This window comes from Lagopus muta, chromosome 3, assembly GCF_023343835.1.
Source record: "Lagopus muta isolate bLagMut1 chromosome 3, bLagMut1 primary, whole genome shotgun sequence".
Classification (NCBI taxonomy): domain Eukaryota; kingdom Metazoa; phylum Chordata; class Aves; order Galliformes; family Phasianidae; genus Lagopus; species Lagopus muta.
Window position 1 is genome coordinate 50979847 of NC_064435.1, and position 21355 is coordinate 51001201.

The following is a 21355-nucleotide window of genomic DNA, read 5'->3' on the forward strand; positions in this document are numbered from 1 at the left end:
TCATTTGCTGGGGTTAGCTGTAACAACCAAATGTCTACTTTCAAAAAAATCCATGCAGATACCGGGACCGCAATGGCAGTTCATTTCCAACTTAGCCCAGCAGTCCAAGGTGGCAGACATTAGCCAAGAAATGATCCTAGTGATTTGGTGTGCTTCAGCCTGCATCCAGCCACTGCATATTTTAGGTCGGTCCTTGCAAAAATTTGATTGTAAAGTAGTATTTCACTGAGGCCAACTTACCACAACTAAATAGGTAGAAGTCTCAACAAAGTGCATCTGTGCCAGGTAGCAGAACAATGGCTCCAAGTACACGTGTATTTAAAAAATAGCTTTTTATCAGTTTTAGATTCCCTTAAAAAGAGGGTGTTTATATTTCCTCTTTGGTTTCTGCCTTAACTATGTCTAAGTCTTTAGTTCTCATAAATGATTACAAGGTTGTTGTTTGAGGCAAAGTTTATTTGGACATCTCAATCTAAAACAGACCAAAGTGTTTTTACTTTTCCCTCCTCCCCCTCGAGTCCCATTGAACTGCTCCCTGCTTTTATAAAAATCATCTACTTGGAAGTGGCTCCATTTCTCTATTTATTTCTTGAGAATTCCTATGTAACAGAGGTCACCACCCTCTGTCTTGCTTCCTCTTACTTTAAATTTTTTTTTTTGCAATACAATAGAATTTGCTGAAAAACTAAACAAAAACTTGCAGTGTGGAACTGTTCTGTTCAAGGAAAGCTTTGCAAATGATCCATCAGACTTATAGCAGTCATATTGATTACCTTTGAATGCTCCATGAAAGTACTACAGTGAACTCAGCTGAAAAATCCAGCAGTCCCTGTATCATTTTCTGCCTACTGGGAGGGCTGATGGTCCATAAGGAGTTTGAATTCCCTTCCAGATCTGCAAGGGTTATATCTTCTTTTCCATAGCCCTCTAAAAACTGCAAAGCAGCCTGTAGTTGCAGAAAAGGAAAATAAACTTTAAATGCCATGGCGTTCACAAGACATACAACCATATTTCCTGATCAGGAAGAATAATAAATACTTGATTAATCAGAAGTGCATTCATTTACACAGATTGATCTGTCAGGTACCTGCTGGGGCCTTAGATGAGGAGGGGAATAAACAAAGCATAGCCAACACAGGAAGGCAAAACAAAAATGGCTCTGCAGTTCAAAGAATAAATACAGTAGTCAAGTTGGACAAAATGAGTTTGAATGTTCAACAGGTATACTCTGTAGGTTATATTTTATCTTGAATCCTTTCTAATATTCCCCTTGGATACTGGATCTCTGGATCTAGCAGGCTACGCAGCTTTCAGGCCATACCAGTCTGACATGTGCCTCTGATACTTCATATGCAGCTTCACTGAAACTCCAAATTCTACCAGTGATCAGGAGGGGGGTACGACTGTTTACATGGGTGGATAGTGATAGGACAAGGGGGAATGGTTTTAACTAAGATGAGGTTTAGGTTGGATATTAGGAGGAAGTTTTTCACACAGAGGGTGGTGACGCACTGGAACAGGTTGCCCAAGGAGTTTGTGGATGCCCCATCCCTGGAGGCATTCAAGGCCAGGCTGGATGTGGCTCTGGGCAGCCTGGTCTGGTGGTTGGCGACCCTGCCTGACATAGCAGGGGGTTGAAACTAGATGATCACTGTGGTCCTTTTCAACCTAGGCCATGCTATGATTCTGTGATCAGCACAAAATATAAATGACTGTGCAAACATTATGCCAAGCCTTGCTGCTGTGGATTGGCAGACATAATCAGTAGGCACAAGACACCTTGCACCTCTTAATAGTTTTCCCATTTTTATTAAAATTGTACTCTGTCTTTTGTTAAGCATCTTTCAGCACAGAAAGATGTCTGCAATTGACATGGCAACTTGAAACTGTTGAGTTTCAAAGTAGATCATGATTACAATATTACTGTTATAACTCCTGAGCTATTTGATAGCATCTAGTATTAAAAAATGTTAATTCTTGAATGGGCTAGAAGGAAGCACTTCTCTTAAAGTGGTATTTGATCAAAACACAGTCACTTTAATAACACAACAGTTTCTGTAAAATACCAGTCTTTTTTGTTACAGAGAGTTGAGATAACTTCAGGCACAGTGCACCATGAAATAGGGAGACCATGTTTAAACTAAGATATTCTAATGTCAAAACTTTTCCAGGCCATACACACTTTCTTTGACGGCATCACAGCCCCTCACTGGAAGGTGAAATCCACATGCACTGTAGGAAGAAGTTTGGGGCTTAAGAGAGCCAAAAATAATGTGTCACCAGAACACATTTGTGTCCTTTAGAAGGAAGGTTTTTATTCAGGTGATAGGAAAACTAGGACTTCTGTCTTCCACAACTTTGTGCAAAGATAATTTGATTAATGGTAATTTGTCTCTTTATAATGCAGCCCCACCTTGGCAAATGATCTGTCCAACCCTGTACTAATTACCCTTTATGTACACATCTTCCTAATGATGGCAGTGTTGCTGACCACTTGACTACATAAACAAACCACACAAAAATCCTCCATAGAAACATGCATACATTTTAAAATAATGAAGTAGTCTACATTTCACTTACAGTGTTACCCCTATAGCTTCCCAGAAATGCACTGAAACCAGTCTGATTCAAATCCTTGAGCTGACTCTGCTGAGCACTCATTGTAAAAATAGGCTGGGAAACAAAAGAACACACACTTGTCACATTTACTTCACATCAGCTGCTACACAGACAGTACAGCATCCTGTGCATCACAGTCCACCAATCCAACAGAAGGCTATGAATGTATTCTGCTAAGAAGGAAGCTACCTCCACTTAATTATCTCACGTTCACCATGGGGACCTGCAGGCAGTTACCTGAGTCTCCCTGATGTAGCATAATTTATTCAGATTAAACTGCCAGTTGGTTCTGCTTTTAACTGGCAAGTGAAGATAATATTTTACACCAATTACAAACTGATGTTTTTGTACCCAAAAGGGATCACTCGTGGGAGTTTGAGTGTTCTCTTGCATAAGCCAGGAGAGTTTCAGTTGGAAAAATGCAATGCATAGAATAAGGAACAGTGCAAGGAAAATACAGTGCAAAAACAGACTTCTTTTGGTCTGCTTCTTTTTTACCTGATAACCTCCTAGAGTTATTGTGATTGATACATCTAGAGGCTTGTTGGTGATGCCTGCAACAGATTTGATTAAAGACATGAAGAGCAGTGGGAACCAGACAATACAAATCAGCAAGACGATAATCATGCCACCCATTCCATACTTCACAACTTTCTTTTTCTTCTGGCCTCTTGGTTGGGGATATCTCTGCAAAAGCAAACAGCAACACAATAATGTCTTTTTCATCAGTGAAACACTTGGTATTATTTGATGGGTAAATGAATCTAAAGGACTCCAATCTCCTGTCATTTGTTACCCATCATTGGGCCAATTATTTTGAGATTTTTTGCCAAACCTCTACAGGCACTGAATTTTGGCAACTATAGAGAAAAGTGCCAAACAAACCCACTTCAAGTATGCATCTGGTGTGAAAAATATCATAAACCTCTCTCTTGTTTTGATTCTTCACAACCATAAAGATGAGAAAAGTTGGGTAATTTGAATGTTTAATCTCAAACAGCATAAGCATGAAATTTCAGGAAACAAACAAAATAATAGCAGCAATAATATTTCCTTAAAACAGCAGGATGATGATGACCTCCCTACCAAACAAAGAAACAGACCAACAAAAACAAAAACTCAACCCCAAACTCCACGATTTTGGGAAAGACCAGTTTTCTTGTACTTTTCTTTCCAAAACATTTATCACAAACTTCATTAAGGCAGAATTTCCACCATAGAGCTTGAGATGCTGCAAAGTATTCGGGGGAAAAATATATTCCTTTCCCAGACATGTACAATCAGTAGAACTGTTACTGCAGTATTATACATTTTGCACATCACAGACAATGTTGCTAAGACTTGTTCACCCCCCTGTTATTGTCCTTATGATTGAATACTTCCATAGCATTACCATCCTGTAAAATGCCTTATCACAACTTTAATTTATTGTGGTGTGTTCTCTTACAAGACTGAACACGTATGGTGTTTTAGGATCTTGCCTTTCACACACTGCATACTACACATGCAAAATAAATATGCAGCGAATTGTACTGCACCTCATGCACATGCCAGGAATTTGGCTTCAGGAAATTGTTCTTGCTTTCCAACACGAATCCATAAAGCCCTCAGAGAGTATTAGATTTGTAATACAATGCTATATTTAAAACAAATTAGCTACTTTTCAAAAGCATCATATCAAAACATTTGTCTTGCACTGCAAAACACTGTTTTCATTAAAATACCATATCAAGATTGCCCAGGGGCATATTATTGTCTGTATGAGATTAGTTCAGGCACCTTTAACGCTGTTACAGAACAGCTCAGAGACTCTGAGAGCCAAAGAACTTAAGCACACCACTCAATGTGAGGAGACAGAGAATCAAATAAGAAAACAGCACTCATAAAGTTGTTGGTAGTTATGTTGCTACATGGCACTAGCACACACATGCAAGCTTAGACTTAGAGGTTCTATGCTAGATGTAATGCAGAGCAATACTGTTGCAGAGTGAAAAAATGCAGTATGCTGGACGGTCAATGTAGAACAGGATTATTATTTCCAGCCTCCTGAAGCCTCTGGTGATGCTCTATTCATGGCAGAAAGGTAAGCCATACTGAGAAAGCCTATCTATGAGATTTGTGTCCACTTCACTTCTGAGTTAATTTAATTGACATACTTGGAAGGTAAGTGCAATTAGGAGATGGGATTATAATAAAAGCAGTAATACGTCAGTAACACTTAAAAACACAGCTGTTTCATTGCAGATGGACCATTTCTGACTGGTTGGGTCACTCTTAAAAGAATGCTTAATTTCTTTTTCAAATTGGCAAAATAAGCAAGCATATGGTTGCAATCTTTATAGCGGTTATGAGGAATCCAGAATTTGCAAGTTTAATTTGAGCTGAAGCTTAAATGATTTTAAGAGACTGAAATTTTAGTCAAACAAATGGGGGATTTATCTGTTTTCCTGCATTCTTTTTGGATGTGCAGGAACTCTCTCAGAATAAAGGAACCAGCTAACTTCCCTCTGTATTTACATGAAACAAACATTCCTGAGACCTACACCGTGGAGCCATGAACTCTTCCTTGACACAACTTTTCTTTGGAGCTGTAACTTCCCTGCTACTGTGGGTTACTCATTTAAGTAGTTATGGATAATGAGAGTATGTGAATACTGAGTCTTTTACTCCTGCCTTGAAATTCAGGCATGCAATTAAACTAGCAGCCACATGTTTGTGGAATTCATCTCGATGGTGGAAAAATCAGGCACAAAGGAAATTGAAATTTCACTTGCATTGACTGTCAGCTAACATAAAGAACCCAACAGTCTGAATATTTCTGAACATGAGCACCAGGTGTATCTGCTAACAGTCTGCATTTATGGTGGATTTCCAAATTATGTAGGGACTTGTGATTACTTTCCTTCATTTCTGCACAGGGGAGAGGAGGTCTGGATCACTCATATGCATCTTCCTCACCTTTTCTGACTCTCGCCAGCACTTCAGGATGAATATATGAGCATAGATATCTTCAACACAGATCCAGCTGGAAAGACTGAGAGTGGTATCTGTCCAAACCCAGTCCATTACGGCTCTCAGCTCAGTCAAAAATGGAACCAGGCGGAATCTGAAGGGAGACCACAGCAGATAGCAAAAAATGGAGGAACCACATTAAATAAATATAGTAAGCATATGTGCCAGAAGAAGGGAACAAAATGAGTATTAAAAAGCATAATTTGGAAATTATGCAGTCGTATCATGAGACAGCGTGGCTAATACTGGTGTTTTAAAGGTGATATATTTTGCCACAGCTCACATTCCTTTTGGATCCCTTGTGAGGCCATAAACATGCTTTGGCACCATTATACCCAGTAGCTGTGTATGAGATACTGACAGAACAGAACAAGACAGACTTCCTGTGTAAACGTATTCTTCTGCTCTGGGAGCACAGAGGAACATGGCCTTCCTACAGGATTGTGGGACTTCATTTTATACCTCTTTACCCCAAGTGGTGCATTGCCTTCTTATAGTAGATGGGTACTCCTCAACTGCATTCAGGATTGAGCTTCATGACCAGAATTAAGCAACAGAAGAAGGTAGGCTAATAGGAAAGCAACATGCACATAGCAGCTTTTCAAAGTGCATCCTTTAGTACTTCCACATTTTTCTGCTTGGCCAGGTCATAAAGACTGCTTCATGTGAAGAAAACTTTCTTCTACAACTTTTCCTATTGGAATGACACAAGCCCATACTGAAAATATTTGGAAGGGCTAAGATTATTCCAGGTTTTCTGTGAAATACTTATATGCTTTGAACTAGCTTAATCACAACATCATTCACATTCTGAGACTGTCTGTTACTCGCACCAACACTTCTAAAGAGCTTCAGATGTGCAGCACTTTACAAAAGGTACACAAAACATTTTTTTCTAAGTGGAGATTTGATTTCAGTTACTATCTCTTTATTCTCTTCCCCACCTGCAGAGGTAGAGCCTGTAGGCCTGCTCCAATTATCTCTTTTGGAATTTGATGCCTTACTACTTTTTAGGACTGCAGAACAAATAACATTATCTGTTTGTACCAGGACATGCAGACCCTATCTTTGTATCAGACTGATATCTGTCAAACTGATAACTCGGGCTTCTAGCTTCATGGTAGGAGACTGAAATTCCTAACATTTGTGTTCCTGAAATTGTTTTTTCTGGACTAGAGAGGACATGTGGCACACACAGAGGAATATGCTGTGCGAGATTTACTGTTTCATTTCCAACAACTTGTAAAGAAAAGTCATGAACAGTTCCAGCATCTGAAAAAGGGTCCTCATCTTAAGGAAGACTGGAGTAGGGCAGTAGGTTTAGACTTACCCTTGAAATAAGAACAGGTTCACATAGTTATAACTTTTTGTGAGGAAGTTGCCAAGAACACGAGTTGGATATCCGCAGCGTATTTGATATGCTGATAAGCCAAAATAAACACATTTCACAAAATACCAGAGCTGGGCAACAGTGTTCTGGCTAAATTTCCTGTAATGGAAAAGACAAATAAAGGAAAATGATGAGCATCATATCTGTGTAAGACCAAATTAGCTTGAAATGTTTTGAGCTCCTGGCAGCTTCCCTTTCCTGAGAATATGTGAAAAGCCTTTGGCCTCTGACCTCAGTGCACTGGTGACACAGTATTTGAAAGAATTTGGATGAGGAAGTCTATAAACAGCATCTATAGTCACCTCGGGGTCACAGGGAAGAGAGTGGGAACAGCATCTCAGCTCTAGAGGTGCCTAGCCACACCACATGAGTTTCAACAACGACACATCTCCTGTGAGTCATGGGTTGATACTGCTTTTCTTCACTTTTCAGAGGGCTAACATTGGCAATGACTACAAAGAATTAACTAATTTTTATTCATGGATGTACCTCCAATGCCACAGACTCATACAAGAATTTAGGTTTGTCTTTGAAGACCATCTTTCCCATCAACCCTTGCTTGAATAGGGTCTAATTACACCTAATCATTCACGAGCCTGTACAATTCTAAATATTTCTGAGGATATAGGTCTCACAATCTGTCTCTGCAACTTGCTCCAGAGCTTGACTATTGTTCCAGTGAAAAGATTTGTTATCGTATCTAGCTGGAATTTCCTTTTCTCCAACTTGTGGCCTCTTGCTTGATCAAGGTGCACCTCTGAAAACAGCTAAGCTTCATCTTCATGCTCTCCTAACAGTTACATGAAGAGAAGTCATTATCTTCTGCAGGCTGAACTTATTGCCTTAACACCTCACACACCATATGCTTCACCCCCCTGACTATCTTAGTTAACATTTACTACAGCCCAGCTTCTGACTGTAGTAGCCTAATAACATACTAGAACTTTATGATTGACAGGCTTTGTAAATCAGACACGACCCACTGTTTTCAATTACATCCCACAAAATTATTGTGATTAAAAAAATTGGCATGGGCTTCTAAGAATCAGCATGACTTATAAAGAGCACAGGAATTTCAGATGCAGATTTGAGATTAGCAACATGAGATTAATATTTCATGAGTTCACACAAAATATCAAAACGATTTTATTGCTCTTTCTTTAAAGTGTCCAAATAAAGCCAAAAGTTTCATCTCAATTTTCAGAGCTCAGTGGATAAAAGATCCACTTGAAAAATAAATTCTTAAAAACAGGGATCAATTATTACTGCACAGAGGAAAAAGGAAAAAATCCTTTTTTAAGAGGAAAATTCTTTCTCCCTCTTTTTTTTCTCTTTGTTTTTCTTTTTTTTGGGGGGGGGGTGTACGTTATGTCCATATTTTGTTCTTTATCTGTGAAATAACTGTTTACAAAACGAATTGTGTTTAGATGACACAGACAAATTCCCTACACTGTTAATGGAATAAGGCAATTTAAAGTTCTAGAGTGAAGTTAGCCAAGAGCTGAAGAGGGAACAGTAATATCTCTGCAGTGAAGATTGCTTTGAGCCATGCAATGACAAATGTTAGATTTTCAAGTTAATCTGATCAGGGATGCAATAAAAGATTTCATGCAGTAGGTGACAATATCTACACCACCTCTAGAGCCACATGGCAGAACCAGGGGAGAAGAGACATGGCATTTAGACCTTCAACTCTAGAAGGATCAAGGAGATTTAAATTCACATATTCCAAAAGAGCACCAAGTTATAGGTTACTCTGAGAGAGACATTTCCCACTAAGTCGTGTAAATCATTACGCAGCCAGAAAAGCAAGGTTTCTCTTGAGAAACTAGAGCATAAAGGTAGGAAGGCATGGCCCAGGTAGGAAGGGAAAGGAATAAAATTCTCACCACTGCTCCTAGGAAATCCTTAGTTTGTATCCAGATACTATCTCATAAAGGATGTAAAACGGTCTAGGGAGTAGGGAACTGAACTAGAGGTCAACATTCTCTGTTGAGTACTCAGTTACAGGCCAGTTTTCTCTCACCTGCTTTGTTTTTGAACTAAGTTGAGAATATTTCATTACATACTTGTACAATCTAGTTCCTTCCTCCTCAAATTTACATTGGCCACAGCTGTTGCTGTGGAAAGGCACTTTGACATTCTGTTTAGGAATGAGACCAAGAAGAAATTCGTTCATAATTCCAAAGCTTAGCTGTAACTATTTCAAATTCATATTCAAATAACTTGATAAAGCATCAGTTTTCAATGAATACTGTATGATTACAAGGGTTCATACCTTTCCGTCACTCCAGGTAAGATAAAGAACATCCAGAAATGAATCCCAAAAACAAGGATGACCTGGAAGATGACCTTTCCCATGACAGTTTTTTTGAGGTAGAGCGCTCGGTCTACCACCATGGTACCAAACTGAATGAGCACCATCACCAAAAATGCCTCTGGAACCTGGTCCTCTGATAATGAAGAGGTAATATCTGCTGCTGCAGAGTGTTTCTGAAAAGAAAAAATAGAATGGTTGAGGAAGAAAAATCACATGGTACTGAGCTATTATGGCAAGGCTCCCAACCAAGGATTTACATAGAGGCCCTCTGTGACATACCCCAAAAGCCCAAAATCCAAAGACAATGATGATAAAGTCCACTGTATCTGCCAGGAACATCAGCACATATACATCAGTCACTGCACTGTAGTCTGGATGAATAAGATTGTAGAAAAATTGTCTGATGGGCACATACACCTGGAGTGTCCTAAAACAACAATGACCACAATGTGATTTAACAAAGCTGTAGCCTGTACTGAATAAGACTGACTGGAGGTGATATGAGTAATGCTTGTAAAAATACACTTCTACGCTTCTCTGACAGCCTTCATAAACTTCACAGACACCAGTCACTTTCTGCTAAACCATCATATTAACGTTTGTTCAGTAGAAATATGCATAGTCACCCAAGCCAGTTCACACAGGATGTTTAACCTTTCATCAGATAGATGAACACCCTCGCAGTGCTGTTTGAACCTCTGCTCATTTGTTTGAAGTTCAGTTGGTGTGACTTAAGAGAGAAAGCGTCCCAATATTATGAATAATATATATATCCATTCATCCATTTGAATTAGCAGAAGTAACTTTCACTCTTTAAAACATTTTACTCCATTAGTCAGCTGTTTGGAACCTCCCCGCAAGCCCACCCAACTCCTCACATTGCTCACTTTTTAATTGTAAAGGCCTTGGCTTTGATCATTTGTTCTCGAAACTTTTCCATAAGAAGTTCTTTCCTAGATTTTTGCTTGATGCTTAGCACACTGCTTCCTTTCTGACTGCTGTTTCTTGTACTGGTGCTTCCTGAGAAAAATGGGGAGGGAAAGAGAAGAGAAAGAAGCTAATTCAAAATCAAAGCTTAAATGCAAAAATTAGAAAGTAAGAGACATGGTGAAATCTACCTCATACCTAAATTCCTCACATGAAAGATGCTTGGAAATAAATTCTTATAGCAATTTATTTCTGATATTTTAAAACCTTGAAAACATTCAGTTGCAAGTTCTAGAAGGAAATTGATAAAGGCAAAAACTTGATTGATCTGACTTGGTCATCTCAACTGGAACTATACATTCAGGCTACTGCAAGCTCTTCTTTTTCACAAGATGGGAAAGGTAATCCACTTTAACATCCTTAACCAATTTTTTTTTTTTTCCACTTAAACTTCCATTGAATGTAAATATGAAAAATACATGTGCTTTGAATTCCCTCTAGCTGAGGATTATGCTAAACCAGAAATTCTGGATCTGGGCCACACTGGACATTCCTTTCCCAGCTTTTGGATAATGTCATTTTAAAAACATAGTGAATCACAAAGTACAGCTCTTCATTTGAACTTTGAGAAGGTTTGGATTATGTTCAAACACAAAGATGTTTTGCTTCATACCCTATTTTGTCACTGAGGAGCAACAGTATTCAGTAGTTTCTGGGTTCTCCACAGCAAAAGGCAGTATGATCTTAAGGGAAATGAACATTTGCTCTTTAAGTCCCCAAGACGCCACAACATTTACCTCTCTTAGATCTGTGTGAGGAGAAGCTGGATCTGTGAGAAAGCTGTGATGCACTGCTGGAGCTCTTCCTCCTGATTGCTGTCTGCTGCTCAGGGAAGTGGACATGGATGGACTCCACTGATGCTGCAAGGTTGACAGACTTCAGAGACCCAGAAGAGTCTCTCCTGCCTCCTGGCAGAGAAAGCTCATCATCAGTATCTCCTTTATTACTGGAGTTGTCCCCTTTCTCATCTTCATCCCACAGTCCATGGCACTAGTGGAAAAAGAAAAGGAGAGCACTTCAAATTTGTACTTACTTTATTTAAGTATATTTATGTCACAGTGTTTATTGCAGGCATTTATCGCAGTGTTCACCAGGGAGACAATAAATTTATATAACTCAATATAACTCGAATGACTAAAAAATTAAATACAAAATAAAAAATCACATGTACTCAGCTCACCTTTAAAATGGATCTGTGGAAAAATAAAGCAAGGAGCTGAACAAGATCATAGTGCACATAGCCTTCTTTCTTCTCTATCCCAATAATATTGGGTGGATGATAAGGTTTATCTTTTGTGTAATCCACATATTTATTCCAAGGAAAGAAGCCAAACTGGAAGAAGTACTTGATGACAATGGCTACCTGTTCAGAAACACAACACACTTTGGGTGTTTTCTAAGCATGGCAGCCTCATAACATTAAGAGAGAAGTATGACAACTTTGTCAGCTTTGTGAGATGATTAGCAAACATTCATTAATACAGAGGAACAACAGTTTATTTGAGTCATAAGGCCATCAAAGACCAAATTCAGCATATACCAACAGATGGTGCTCAGTGGTACTGGAGATGCCACAGGCATTGTATACTGTGGCTTGATTACCAGCTACACAGTAGCTATTTGTAAATGGGCTGTTTTTGTGATAACTGCTTTACATGCCAGAAAAGATGTTATCCACAGCAGTGAAGCAAAACACAAACAGGACTTTCTCATGCCAACTTAGCAAACACTTAAATTAACAGAAAAGGCCAAAGGCTACTGGACCTTAGACATTAGAAACAGAAAAGAGACCATGCAAAGCTTACAGCTTAACATTTCTACATCTCACCTACAGGGTTGCAAAAACAGCAGCCTACCTCAGTGTAGACAATGGCAGTCATCCAGAAACGCTTGCTTGGTCGAGGGACAGACAGCATGGCCCAAAGGAAGATAAGGATGGGCAGAACCAGCGTTATCATAGAGGCAGAGATCATGTGGTTAAGGATGATCACAAAATAACAAACCATTTCTGACCGGGCCACTAGAGTATTGTACAAGGCATAAATAAGAAGCAAGACTCGAGGCTGACCAACATAGAACTTCTCTGATTCCTCTAGTTCATCATCATGAAACATCCTGTGAAGAGCAGAGAAGTGCAAATGAAATTCACAACAGTTGCTGTTAAAATTGATACTATTTTCTTTTTTGAAAAGTTACAACATTCTTCTGGTGACCACAGCAGAGGGAAAAAAAAAAAAGATGGGATTTAGTATTATAATAAAATAGCCTGAATCTAAGCTCTCAGAACTTATTCCAGAATATATACCAGAATAAGTGCTCTTCTGTTGTTTTTTAATTAATCTACTCAAATAAACATAAAAGTCAGAAAGAAACTATTATATAAATTTCACATAATCAGTTTCCTTTTCTTTTCTTAAGGAGTGCCCTAGTCTAAGAGGAGATTTAGCTGGAAATCCAAAAGAAGCATGGACAGTCAGAATAAAAGATTCTACATCTACAAAATCAGATCTGTGCCTCTCTTTCTAGATGCTGTCAGGTTGAAAAGTGATTTAAGAATTTGTCCTTGAATTCATAGAATCATGGAATTGTTTGGGTTGGAAGGGACATGACATTACAGGTCATCTCCAACTTCATGGAAGCTGTTCCTCGGTTGAGTCAGGCCAGAAAGTAGAGGAAGAACAGTGACACCACCTGAAACCACTAGCATTACTCACTGCGTTGCCTGAGGGGCAAAGAGGGAGTATCCTTATTCCTTAAGAAAGCACTCAGAAAAGTGGTCTCTCTACATAGCCCTCAGATCCTACTGACTTAAACATATACTCTGTCAAAGGTCAGAGTTTCCTTAATAGTAATCCAAAATAATTAAAAGAAAAACATTTTCCAGATAGCCCTGGAAGAAGCTTATTTGAAATCACAGCTGTCTGCAGAAGAGAAGCCCTGTCCTGTTCACAAGGAATGTTCAGAAAAGCTCTTGACCCCATTACTGTTAGAGTACAGAAATCCGATGCTAATTGGAACAATTAGCTATGGTATCTAGGGAGAAAACATAGAATTTTTCCAACATGTATTTGAATCATTTTAGAAATCTGTAATTAGAACAACTACACAGGAAATGAGCTTCTTCCTTTGAATCAAACTTAGCACAAAGTCTGTATCAACAATATTGCCTCTTGTCGAGAGAAAAAAAGAAGAAAAAAGTCAAAACTTCACAAACTGGGACCAAAAATTTCACCCACTCCAAGGTCCTTACTTGTTCAGAAGCAGCTCACTAGCCGTTAGCTCATGTGTCAATGGAGGGAGAATTGCATCATTAAGTCTGTCCGTCCGACTGTCATCTGGGCTCACCATCATGAGACTCTTTCCAGCTGAGTCATCTGGGGAGCCGAAAGGAAGATGTTCAAAGCTGACAGCTTTGCTATAGGAAGGTGGTGCCTCTGCATTGCTGTCCACAGTGGAGTACAATGGCACATCGGTGTCAGGAGTATACGCAGCTCCTTCTGAACCCAGGCTGTAATCTTCCACCTCTTCTTCATCCTGCCTTGAAGCAGAATGAGCTCCTTCCTCTTCGTGCTCTCCTTCTACCTCCTCAATGGTTTCTGTCGTCCCCTGACGAGAATAGAGCATGGTGACCTGTGTAGGCTCACTGTCAGGGGCAGGATGAAGAGAGAGTTGAGTCTTATGAGGGTCTTCACCAAACAATATTTGTTAATTGTACTTTTATGTAGACATCTGAGCAATGCCACTGCACTCCCAGGCCCTCAAAGTTCACATAATTCAACAAAAAACAATATGCTCTCTTCTTACACAGACGTACCCTCTGGATCCATTTGCCTCTGAATGGCATGCTAATGAACCCACTGTGTCTCCCTCTCTTTCTACACCAGGAAAAGAGAAATTGTCATCACTAAGAGAAACTACACCAGCTTTCTGAAAGCAGTTCAAACACTCTGATCAGAATCAGAACTTCTATTACGTTTATTTAAGCATGCTCTTTGGTGAACGTTAGACAGCTGTCGTTTTCCTTCTAAACATGGTGCTTTTAACAAGCCTATGGTCTCTGTATACACTTGGAAAATCAATTGAAAACTCACATCATGTCTGATTCTATGAACAAGTAAATTGTGAACATGGAGAAATACAATCCAGAGTACAAAGCTGTTCTGGTAAAAGAGTATCTTGCTTACCTTCAGATTGCCCTATATTCTTCATTACAGTCTTCATTTTTCACCTTACCTGCCTGCTTTTCTTCCATATGGGGCTATTTTCTTTTTCACCTTCTCAAGTCCATAATCACTTTCTCTCCTAACGCTCTCTGCTCAGCAACGCAGCTGATGTAAATTCATGCAGCTTGATGACTCCAGATGGGAATCTGGACACCATCATTTTTTTAAATATTTTTTGGCCTTGCTTTTACTCTTTCAAGTACTTCGTCATCTCTCCATTAGAACATGACTCTTTCTTTTTTTTCTGTCTCCAAAGGTTAGACAAGAGGCATCAACATAGTGTCTTTTGCAAGCTGGATTTTCTTGCATCTCAATAGAAGCAAACCCAAACTTAACATAGCTCTGAGGAAATGAACGAGGCCATGATTTCACATAAATTATCATCTTTTAAGAAAAATCTGCACTGGCTAAGCCAGTTGGCACTACCATCTCCTGTCAAAGTCGCAAATAAAGTTCCACCTTTTTCCTTTCACACTTCTTCCAAACTTAACTGTGGACATAAGAGACGACTTTTAGTAAGAATTCCTAATGGCATTGTTGGGATGTATGTTTTGATGTCCCTGTTAGCATTCAGTCTGGTTAAAAATGCTCAGAAACATAAAAACCCATCACTTCAAAACTGATCAACACTAAAAATTCATAAACATCTGAAATTCTGAAAAATAATGATCTAATATGCCTCAAATTTCATATTTATATTACTGGTCCAAATATTGTTTTTATTTCACAGTGTCATATAAATCCCTGAGCTTGACCTGCTAAGAAGTAAGTGAGTGGCTCTGAACTGCTGAACTGTTCTCTTCCACTGGATATTAATAATATTCACTATCTTTTCATTGCGATTTTCCTTTTATTAATTCCAACACCTTACAGACTGCAAATCAATGGTAAAGAAATCAAAACGTTTTAAAATATTTCCTATGTGGGAGAAAACTAGGAACTGAAAGAACAGTGCCAACACTTGATCTTACTTTCTAAAGTTAGGCACCCAAGCCCATGTTTAGGATAACCGATTAGCTGAGAAACTTCACTTTCAGATTTCAATTTCAATAAGAACAGCCATCAACCCGGTGCCTCTGAAAATCAGACACTTTTTTTTTAACTGAATAAATACAGACTTAGGGGCCTGTTTTTGGATAGCCATTTTAATGTAATAGAATGGCTTTTAAAAATATGTGAATAAAGAATGAAAATCCAAAACGCAGAATAAGTGAAGTAACAGAGGAGTCCTGGATTATGACTCTGAGTTTTAACCTCAAAATCATGCTACAACACAGAAAGCAGGTAAGCTTCCATTAACCATGCAAACCACTCTGTACACCACATATCTGCAAATGCAAATTTATATACACTGCAACAAGTATAATGGTACGGGTAAAGGAGTGAACAAAGCATGCATGAGTTAAGCACCTTGACACTATACTGCCACTGTCAGCTGATGAGGAGGACATATCCATGCTCTGCATTTTACGAAGCCTAGGTCGAGCGCGCTCACTTGTTTTAGGAACAGTGTCTGGTCCATCTAAATCATCAAGGGTTGACTGCCTTGAGAACAGCATGGTTGCTTCAGTGTAGCAGCTAGCAGCGCAAACAGTTATAAAGACAGTGTTAAATACAAATGATATTACTATACACAGTTCAGTAAATGAATGTGCTCGCCATGCAGCAAAACACAGACAAAAAATTCAGAGAGAAGATAAGGATTTGCATAGTCATCATGTAAATGGTCATATTCATATAGGGGCTATAGAAGGCTGACACCCATACATTCACTGTTTGAAGAGACATTAAACCAACATGACATAATACATAGTTTCTGGGTGCACCTAATTATGCATAAACATCCTACCACAGATTTATTTTCTCCATTTCTCCCCTAGAATTTCCAAACTCCCCCCAAATGTTTTGGGAAGTGACTTTCTCTGTACAAATTCTCTTTTATTAATGATATGCTATGCTGAACCTTTTTACATAGGTACAAGCCAATTTCCTAAAAGAGCTCTTAAAATGTAATAAGCTTATATTCCACAAATAGAAAAATAGCTGTCAGATATTGGCTAATCCTCTTTCCAAACTGAAGAGCCAAACCGGATATGTTACTTAGCCAGCAGATGCATGCCAAATATAACCTGCACTGCATGGGATGGCTTTCATTTTGATATTTAGTAGTAAGCCATGATGATTCTTTCCAGAAGATCTCATTTATTTAAAACGCAGCTTAAAAACTATTTTAAAATCAGAAACATGTACATCTTGAAAGGATATGATAAACCCTTATCTCCTTTCATTTATAAAATACAATGGGACACCAGAGACACACACCATACATTGAGCATTTATGTGTTACTAGAGGAAAGAAGAACTGGATGAGTTATGAGGAAGAAAGTACATGTTTAAATACAAGCATATAACATAGCAATAGGAAAGAAGCAGACACATTAATGACATATGGTAGGTAAAATAATTTTTTCTCCTGTAAAAATCCTTGAAATACACAGATGTCTATGATGTAAGTTGAGGGACCTGGTGTTTTAACACATGCAGTGACCTGCGTGAATCTCTGAACTAATGAGAGAAGAAAAGATCCCCAAGCGTAGGATTTACATTATACTTTTCATCTTTCTTTTGGTTTCATCTGTGCACCTGAGCTACTGCAGTTGCGGATTGGCTTCCCTGGCTAACATCGAATGTGTCCAAAGCGGAAAGTATGGGGAGAGAGGTCACAAGGGAAGTACAATGGCATTTTCTGTGTAACTTCTGTCTTGCTAGCTTGAAATAAAGAGAAAATTGTTGGCAAAAAGTGACTGCACTAAAGCAAAAGGAGAGGGAAAAGACTAAGTATGTGCAGCAAAAAAGTACTTATTCTCAAGCCTACATACACTAATGGTCTTGGACAGAGTGAACAGAGGTAAAAGAATACTTTGCTCTTAGACTGGACAAAAAATACCACCAGGAACCAAAAGTACTGCAAATCCTTTAATTGAAGTCAAGACTATCGGCAGAGGCATGACTATCCTGTCATTTCATATGGCTGAAACCCTTTACAAACCACTTTATTATGTGTTGTGCACACAAATATATACAAGTGCCCTCCAGACAAAACCTGCAGGACAGGATTTTGATGGGGCAGATTATGTGGGAATGGGAGATACATACTGGAAGCCTGATTCAGAAGAAACTTTCTATTACATATGCACATAAGTGATGTGCCAGGTTGTACTATCAATAATGTTTTGGTGCTAGAGTATAAGAAGATGGCAGAAGGTAGATAATTTACTTTTGTAGACTGCCTTCATGCCTGTGTGCTACAGTATTGTCCACATGTCATTTTACATCTCAAAGGTTGAGTTTATTGTTTTAAAAAGCAATACCTCTTCCTAAGTATTTTAAAAGCAAACATAGTCCATCTGGAACTTTCCAAGCACCTGAAGCAGAGCAGCTATTGAAATCAAAGGGGCTTGTACCCAATCATATATTTTTAATGGAACACATTTCATCTGTCCTTCATAATAAGTGAGATCCGATCTGGGTCCCAGGAAAAGAAAAGTAAAAACTTTTGTTAATTGATACAAAGAAAAAAATAGCCCAGATTTAATCCTTTCAAAAATTTGGCTCAGGTAGCTGTTTTAAATGGAGGAGAAAATAATCAGATGAAATACTGACTGAGCAGTTGCTATGGAACTTTGACTATCTGGAGGTACGTCTGAGATGACACCTGTAGCAGAATATGTATGCTCTGTATAAACATCCTCGGAGACATGCTTCCAAACATGAAGAAATGACAACTCTAGTAAAATGAATTGATTTTCATTTGGGAGAGCTGACATTGAGTTAGTGATTCACAATCACTTAAATTTAATCCAAGCATATCTTGGGATCACAGAATCACCAAGGTTGAAAGAGACCTCCAGAATCATCCAGTCCAACCATCCACCTATCACCAATATTTCCACTAAACCATGTCCCTCAGTTCAACATTAAACATTTCTTGTACACCTCCAGGGTCAGACTCCATCACTTCCCTGGGCAATCTGTTCCAGTGCCTGACCAATCTTTCAGAGAAGTTTATCCTAACATCCAATCTGAATTTCCCCTGGTGCAACTTGAGGCCATTCCCTCCAGTCCTATCACTACTTACATGGGAGAAGAGGCCAACCCCCACCTGGCCACAACCTCCCTTCAGGTAGTTGTAGAGAGTGATCTTCCTGAGTGACTTTTCAAATTCATTAAGTTAGAGACCTTGAAAATTCTTAGCTTCTTGAAATCATTTAACAAATAGGAATTTAAAATTAAAGGTTCATTAAAAGCCCTGACTGAGTTAAGCATTTTATATGAAGTTTATCAATTATCAGATATCAATTTCAAATAGGGATACATATAGCAGAGATGTTTTTATCCTGTGTGAGTGGGAAATTTACTTTATGACTTCCCTTCTGTTAAATTTATCCTTCCCAGAGATCTTAGTAGTTAAGAGATATACCTATAAATTTTTTTCTTTTTTATTCCATTATAGTTACTGACTGGCATTACCTTTATGAGCTAATACACTTTCTACACTTGCCAGCAAAATACCCAAACATTTCTTATCACACATGTTCCTAAGTCAGACCTGGGTCCAGACCCAAAATGAGACTCTCCTGATGTAGTTTCTCCTGCCTCCTAAGGCAAACTTCTCCAGCACTCTCTCCTGCATGCCCTTTCTCACGTGGCGAGGAAAGCATCTGATAAGACCCCAACCACACCTGTGTAAGAGGGACAAGGGGTCTCACCTTTAACCCCTGTAAGGGCCTACACACAGCCAGAACTGACAAATGCAGAAGTTATTTGTGAAGGAATAGAAATGAATACAAACCGAGCCAAGTATAAAGCTCTGGATGGAAATTTAACCTTGGCTCTGCCTCTGCCTTCTATTTCATAACTGTAGATCATGAAATCTACAAGCTATTTAACCTAAGAAGACTGGCCTCATCAGTCAAGGCTCTACCATGATAGCTCTCAGTCTCTTCTGTTGGTGCTCATCAGAGCTTTTTAAGAAATAGCATCAGTATCTTCTTTTCCTGTTCCATACATTGCACTTTGCCTTTAGAACATGAGAATATTTATACATAAAGAGAAAGGAAGCAATCCCATTATGAATACTTCACCAAATCTCCAGCTAGTATACAGCAAAAGCACTGTGGATAAATAAGAGATACGTGCCCCTAGTTTAAGAGAAAATCCCACAAAGGATAATCTGCAAAACTCCTTTTAGAGATATACGCAGTATGAGAACAACATCCCTGAATAAGACTTAGAAGCATCAGCTTAGAACTTCACAAGAAATTTACAGCTCCTGCAACTGATCAGGTGAATTATTATCCCTGTGAATTACCGTTTGGAATCCACTGTTCGGAGCACTGAAGGCATACCTACAGCACTTCTGGTCATAAAGAACATGTATTATTATAATAGAATAACTTCTCTGCTTCTGAACTCAAGTTTTAATTCCAAACTTGCCCGTTTTACTCATACATCTAATATTTACAGCAGAATCTAGTGTAGGGCAACCAATGGATAATCAGAATAGTGGCTGGAAACCCTCTACCTCTTCCTAATGGTTTTCCATTGCAATCCTAGTTCAGTGATCACAGGAATGCTTTAGTAAAAATTATTTCGAAATGCAGGATGTCCGCTCCTATTGTTTGGGCAATTCAAAAAAATAATTCACTTCATAAAGGTATACGAAGTTTAAAACACTTCACATTTCTAAACAAGCTCATAAACTCTTTTGTAATTCTGGGAAGGAACATGCAAAGGTGCCTTAATAGACATATGGCACAATCATTTAATCAACAGACCCATTTTTTGCTTCCTCTCTTTACTGATCGTTAATATTATAGCAGATGTGGACAATTTGCAAATACTGACAGTGCAAGAATATAAGCAGAAAGAGAATTCAAGAGAAGAGAAATCAGTTACAACACTGCTTTTGCTACTCCTGTGTTGATAGTTCCTGTGACATCTCCTGGGAAAACAGAAATGACAGCAACGTGTTTGCAATATTTGCTATATTTGCTTTTGCTTCTCCTGTTGCATAGCACCTCCACAGAATTACTGAATTCTCTGAGTTTGAAATTTGGAAGCATGCTCAAAGCATGGTGACAAATAAGTGACCATTCTGAAAAAAAAAAAAAAAAAAGTAACTGGATCTCAACACTGGATATCATTTCATTGAATTTACACATAAAAATAGCAAGATTTGTCTTTGATTATAGTTTATTTTGGAATTGGATTCCCTTCACTTCTAGTTACATTTCTCGCTAACACTGTTATATTGTAATGTTAGCTTCTTCTACCTATAGAAAACAGTGTGATCAAAACTTATTTAATGAAAGCAGGACTGCTATTAGTATTCCTTACTTAATAGAGACTGAACTTTGTGGAGTTAAATTCTGCCTTCCAGATATCCAACTGACTCCAAGCGAGCTGGTAATAGAATTTGGCTTTACAATTTTCTCATGTAATCTGACCCCAGTAAAACTTTGAGACAAAACACAAAGGTGTTGCTTGGTTGGGTAGCTAGCCACCAAAAAAGATTTGCTAGGATTTGATGTTTTTACTGGAGTGAACCTCTCAAAGGCCAGTGTGTACTGTGGGGAGCAATTTGTGAATATTTTGCTGAAGCATAGTACTCACAGGCAATCTCTTACACTTACTTTTCAGTAACATCAGAAGGGAATGCAAGCCCTCATTATTTTTAGTCTGCTAACATGTACCCATATGTCATTAGTGAAAGCTAAGCATACATTACTGTACACAGAAGCT

General features: G+C 38.6%; 1 protein-coding gene across 9 annotated transcripts in view; it reads right to left on the minus strand.

The window, feature by feature from the left end:
* PIEZO2 (piezo type mechanosensitive ion channel component 2) overlaps window positions 1–21355 on the minus strand; it is a 287618-nt gene that overhangs the window by 6288 nt on the left and 259975 nt on the right. For all 9 annotated transcript variants that reach the window (XM_048939128.1, XM_048939130.1, XM_048939133.1 and 6 more), the window contains 12 exons: window positions 13579–13971; window positions 12185–12443; window positions 11509–11691; window positions 11066–11318; window positions 10229–10361; window positions 9621–9768; window positions 9300–9514; window positions 6962–7120; window positions 5578–5725; window positions 3118–3306; window positions 2581–2673; window positions 774–946 (listed from right to left, as the gene is read on the minus strand). In XM_048939128.1, the coding sequence (XP_048795085.1) occupies window positions 774–946; window positions 2581–2673; window positions 3118–3306; window positions 5578–5725; window positions 6962–7120; window positions 9300–9514; window positions 9621–9768; window positions 10229–10361; window positions 11066–11318; window positions 11509–11691; window positions 12185–12443; window positions 13579–13971 (2346 nt within the window). The remainder of the gene's footprint in view (window positions 1–773; window positions 947–2580; window positions 2674–3117; window positions 3307–5577; window positions 5726–6961; window positions 7121–9299; window positions 9515–9620; window positions 9769–10228; window positions 10362–11065; window positions 11319–11508; window positions 11692–12184; window positions 12444–13578; window positions 13972–21355) is intronic.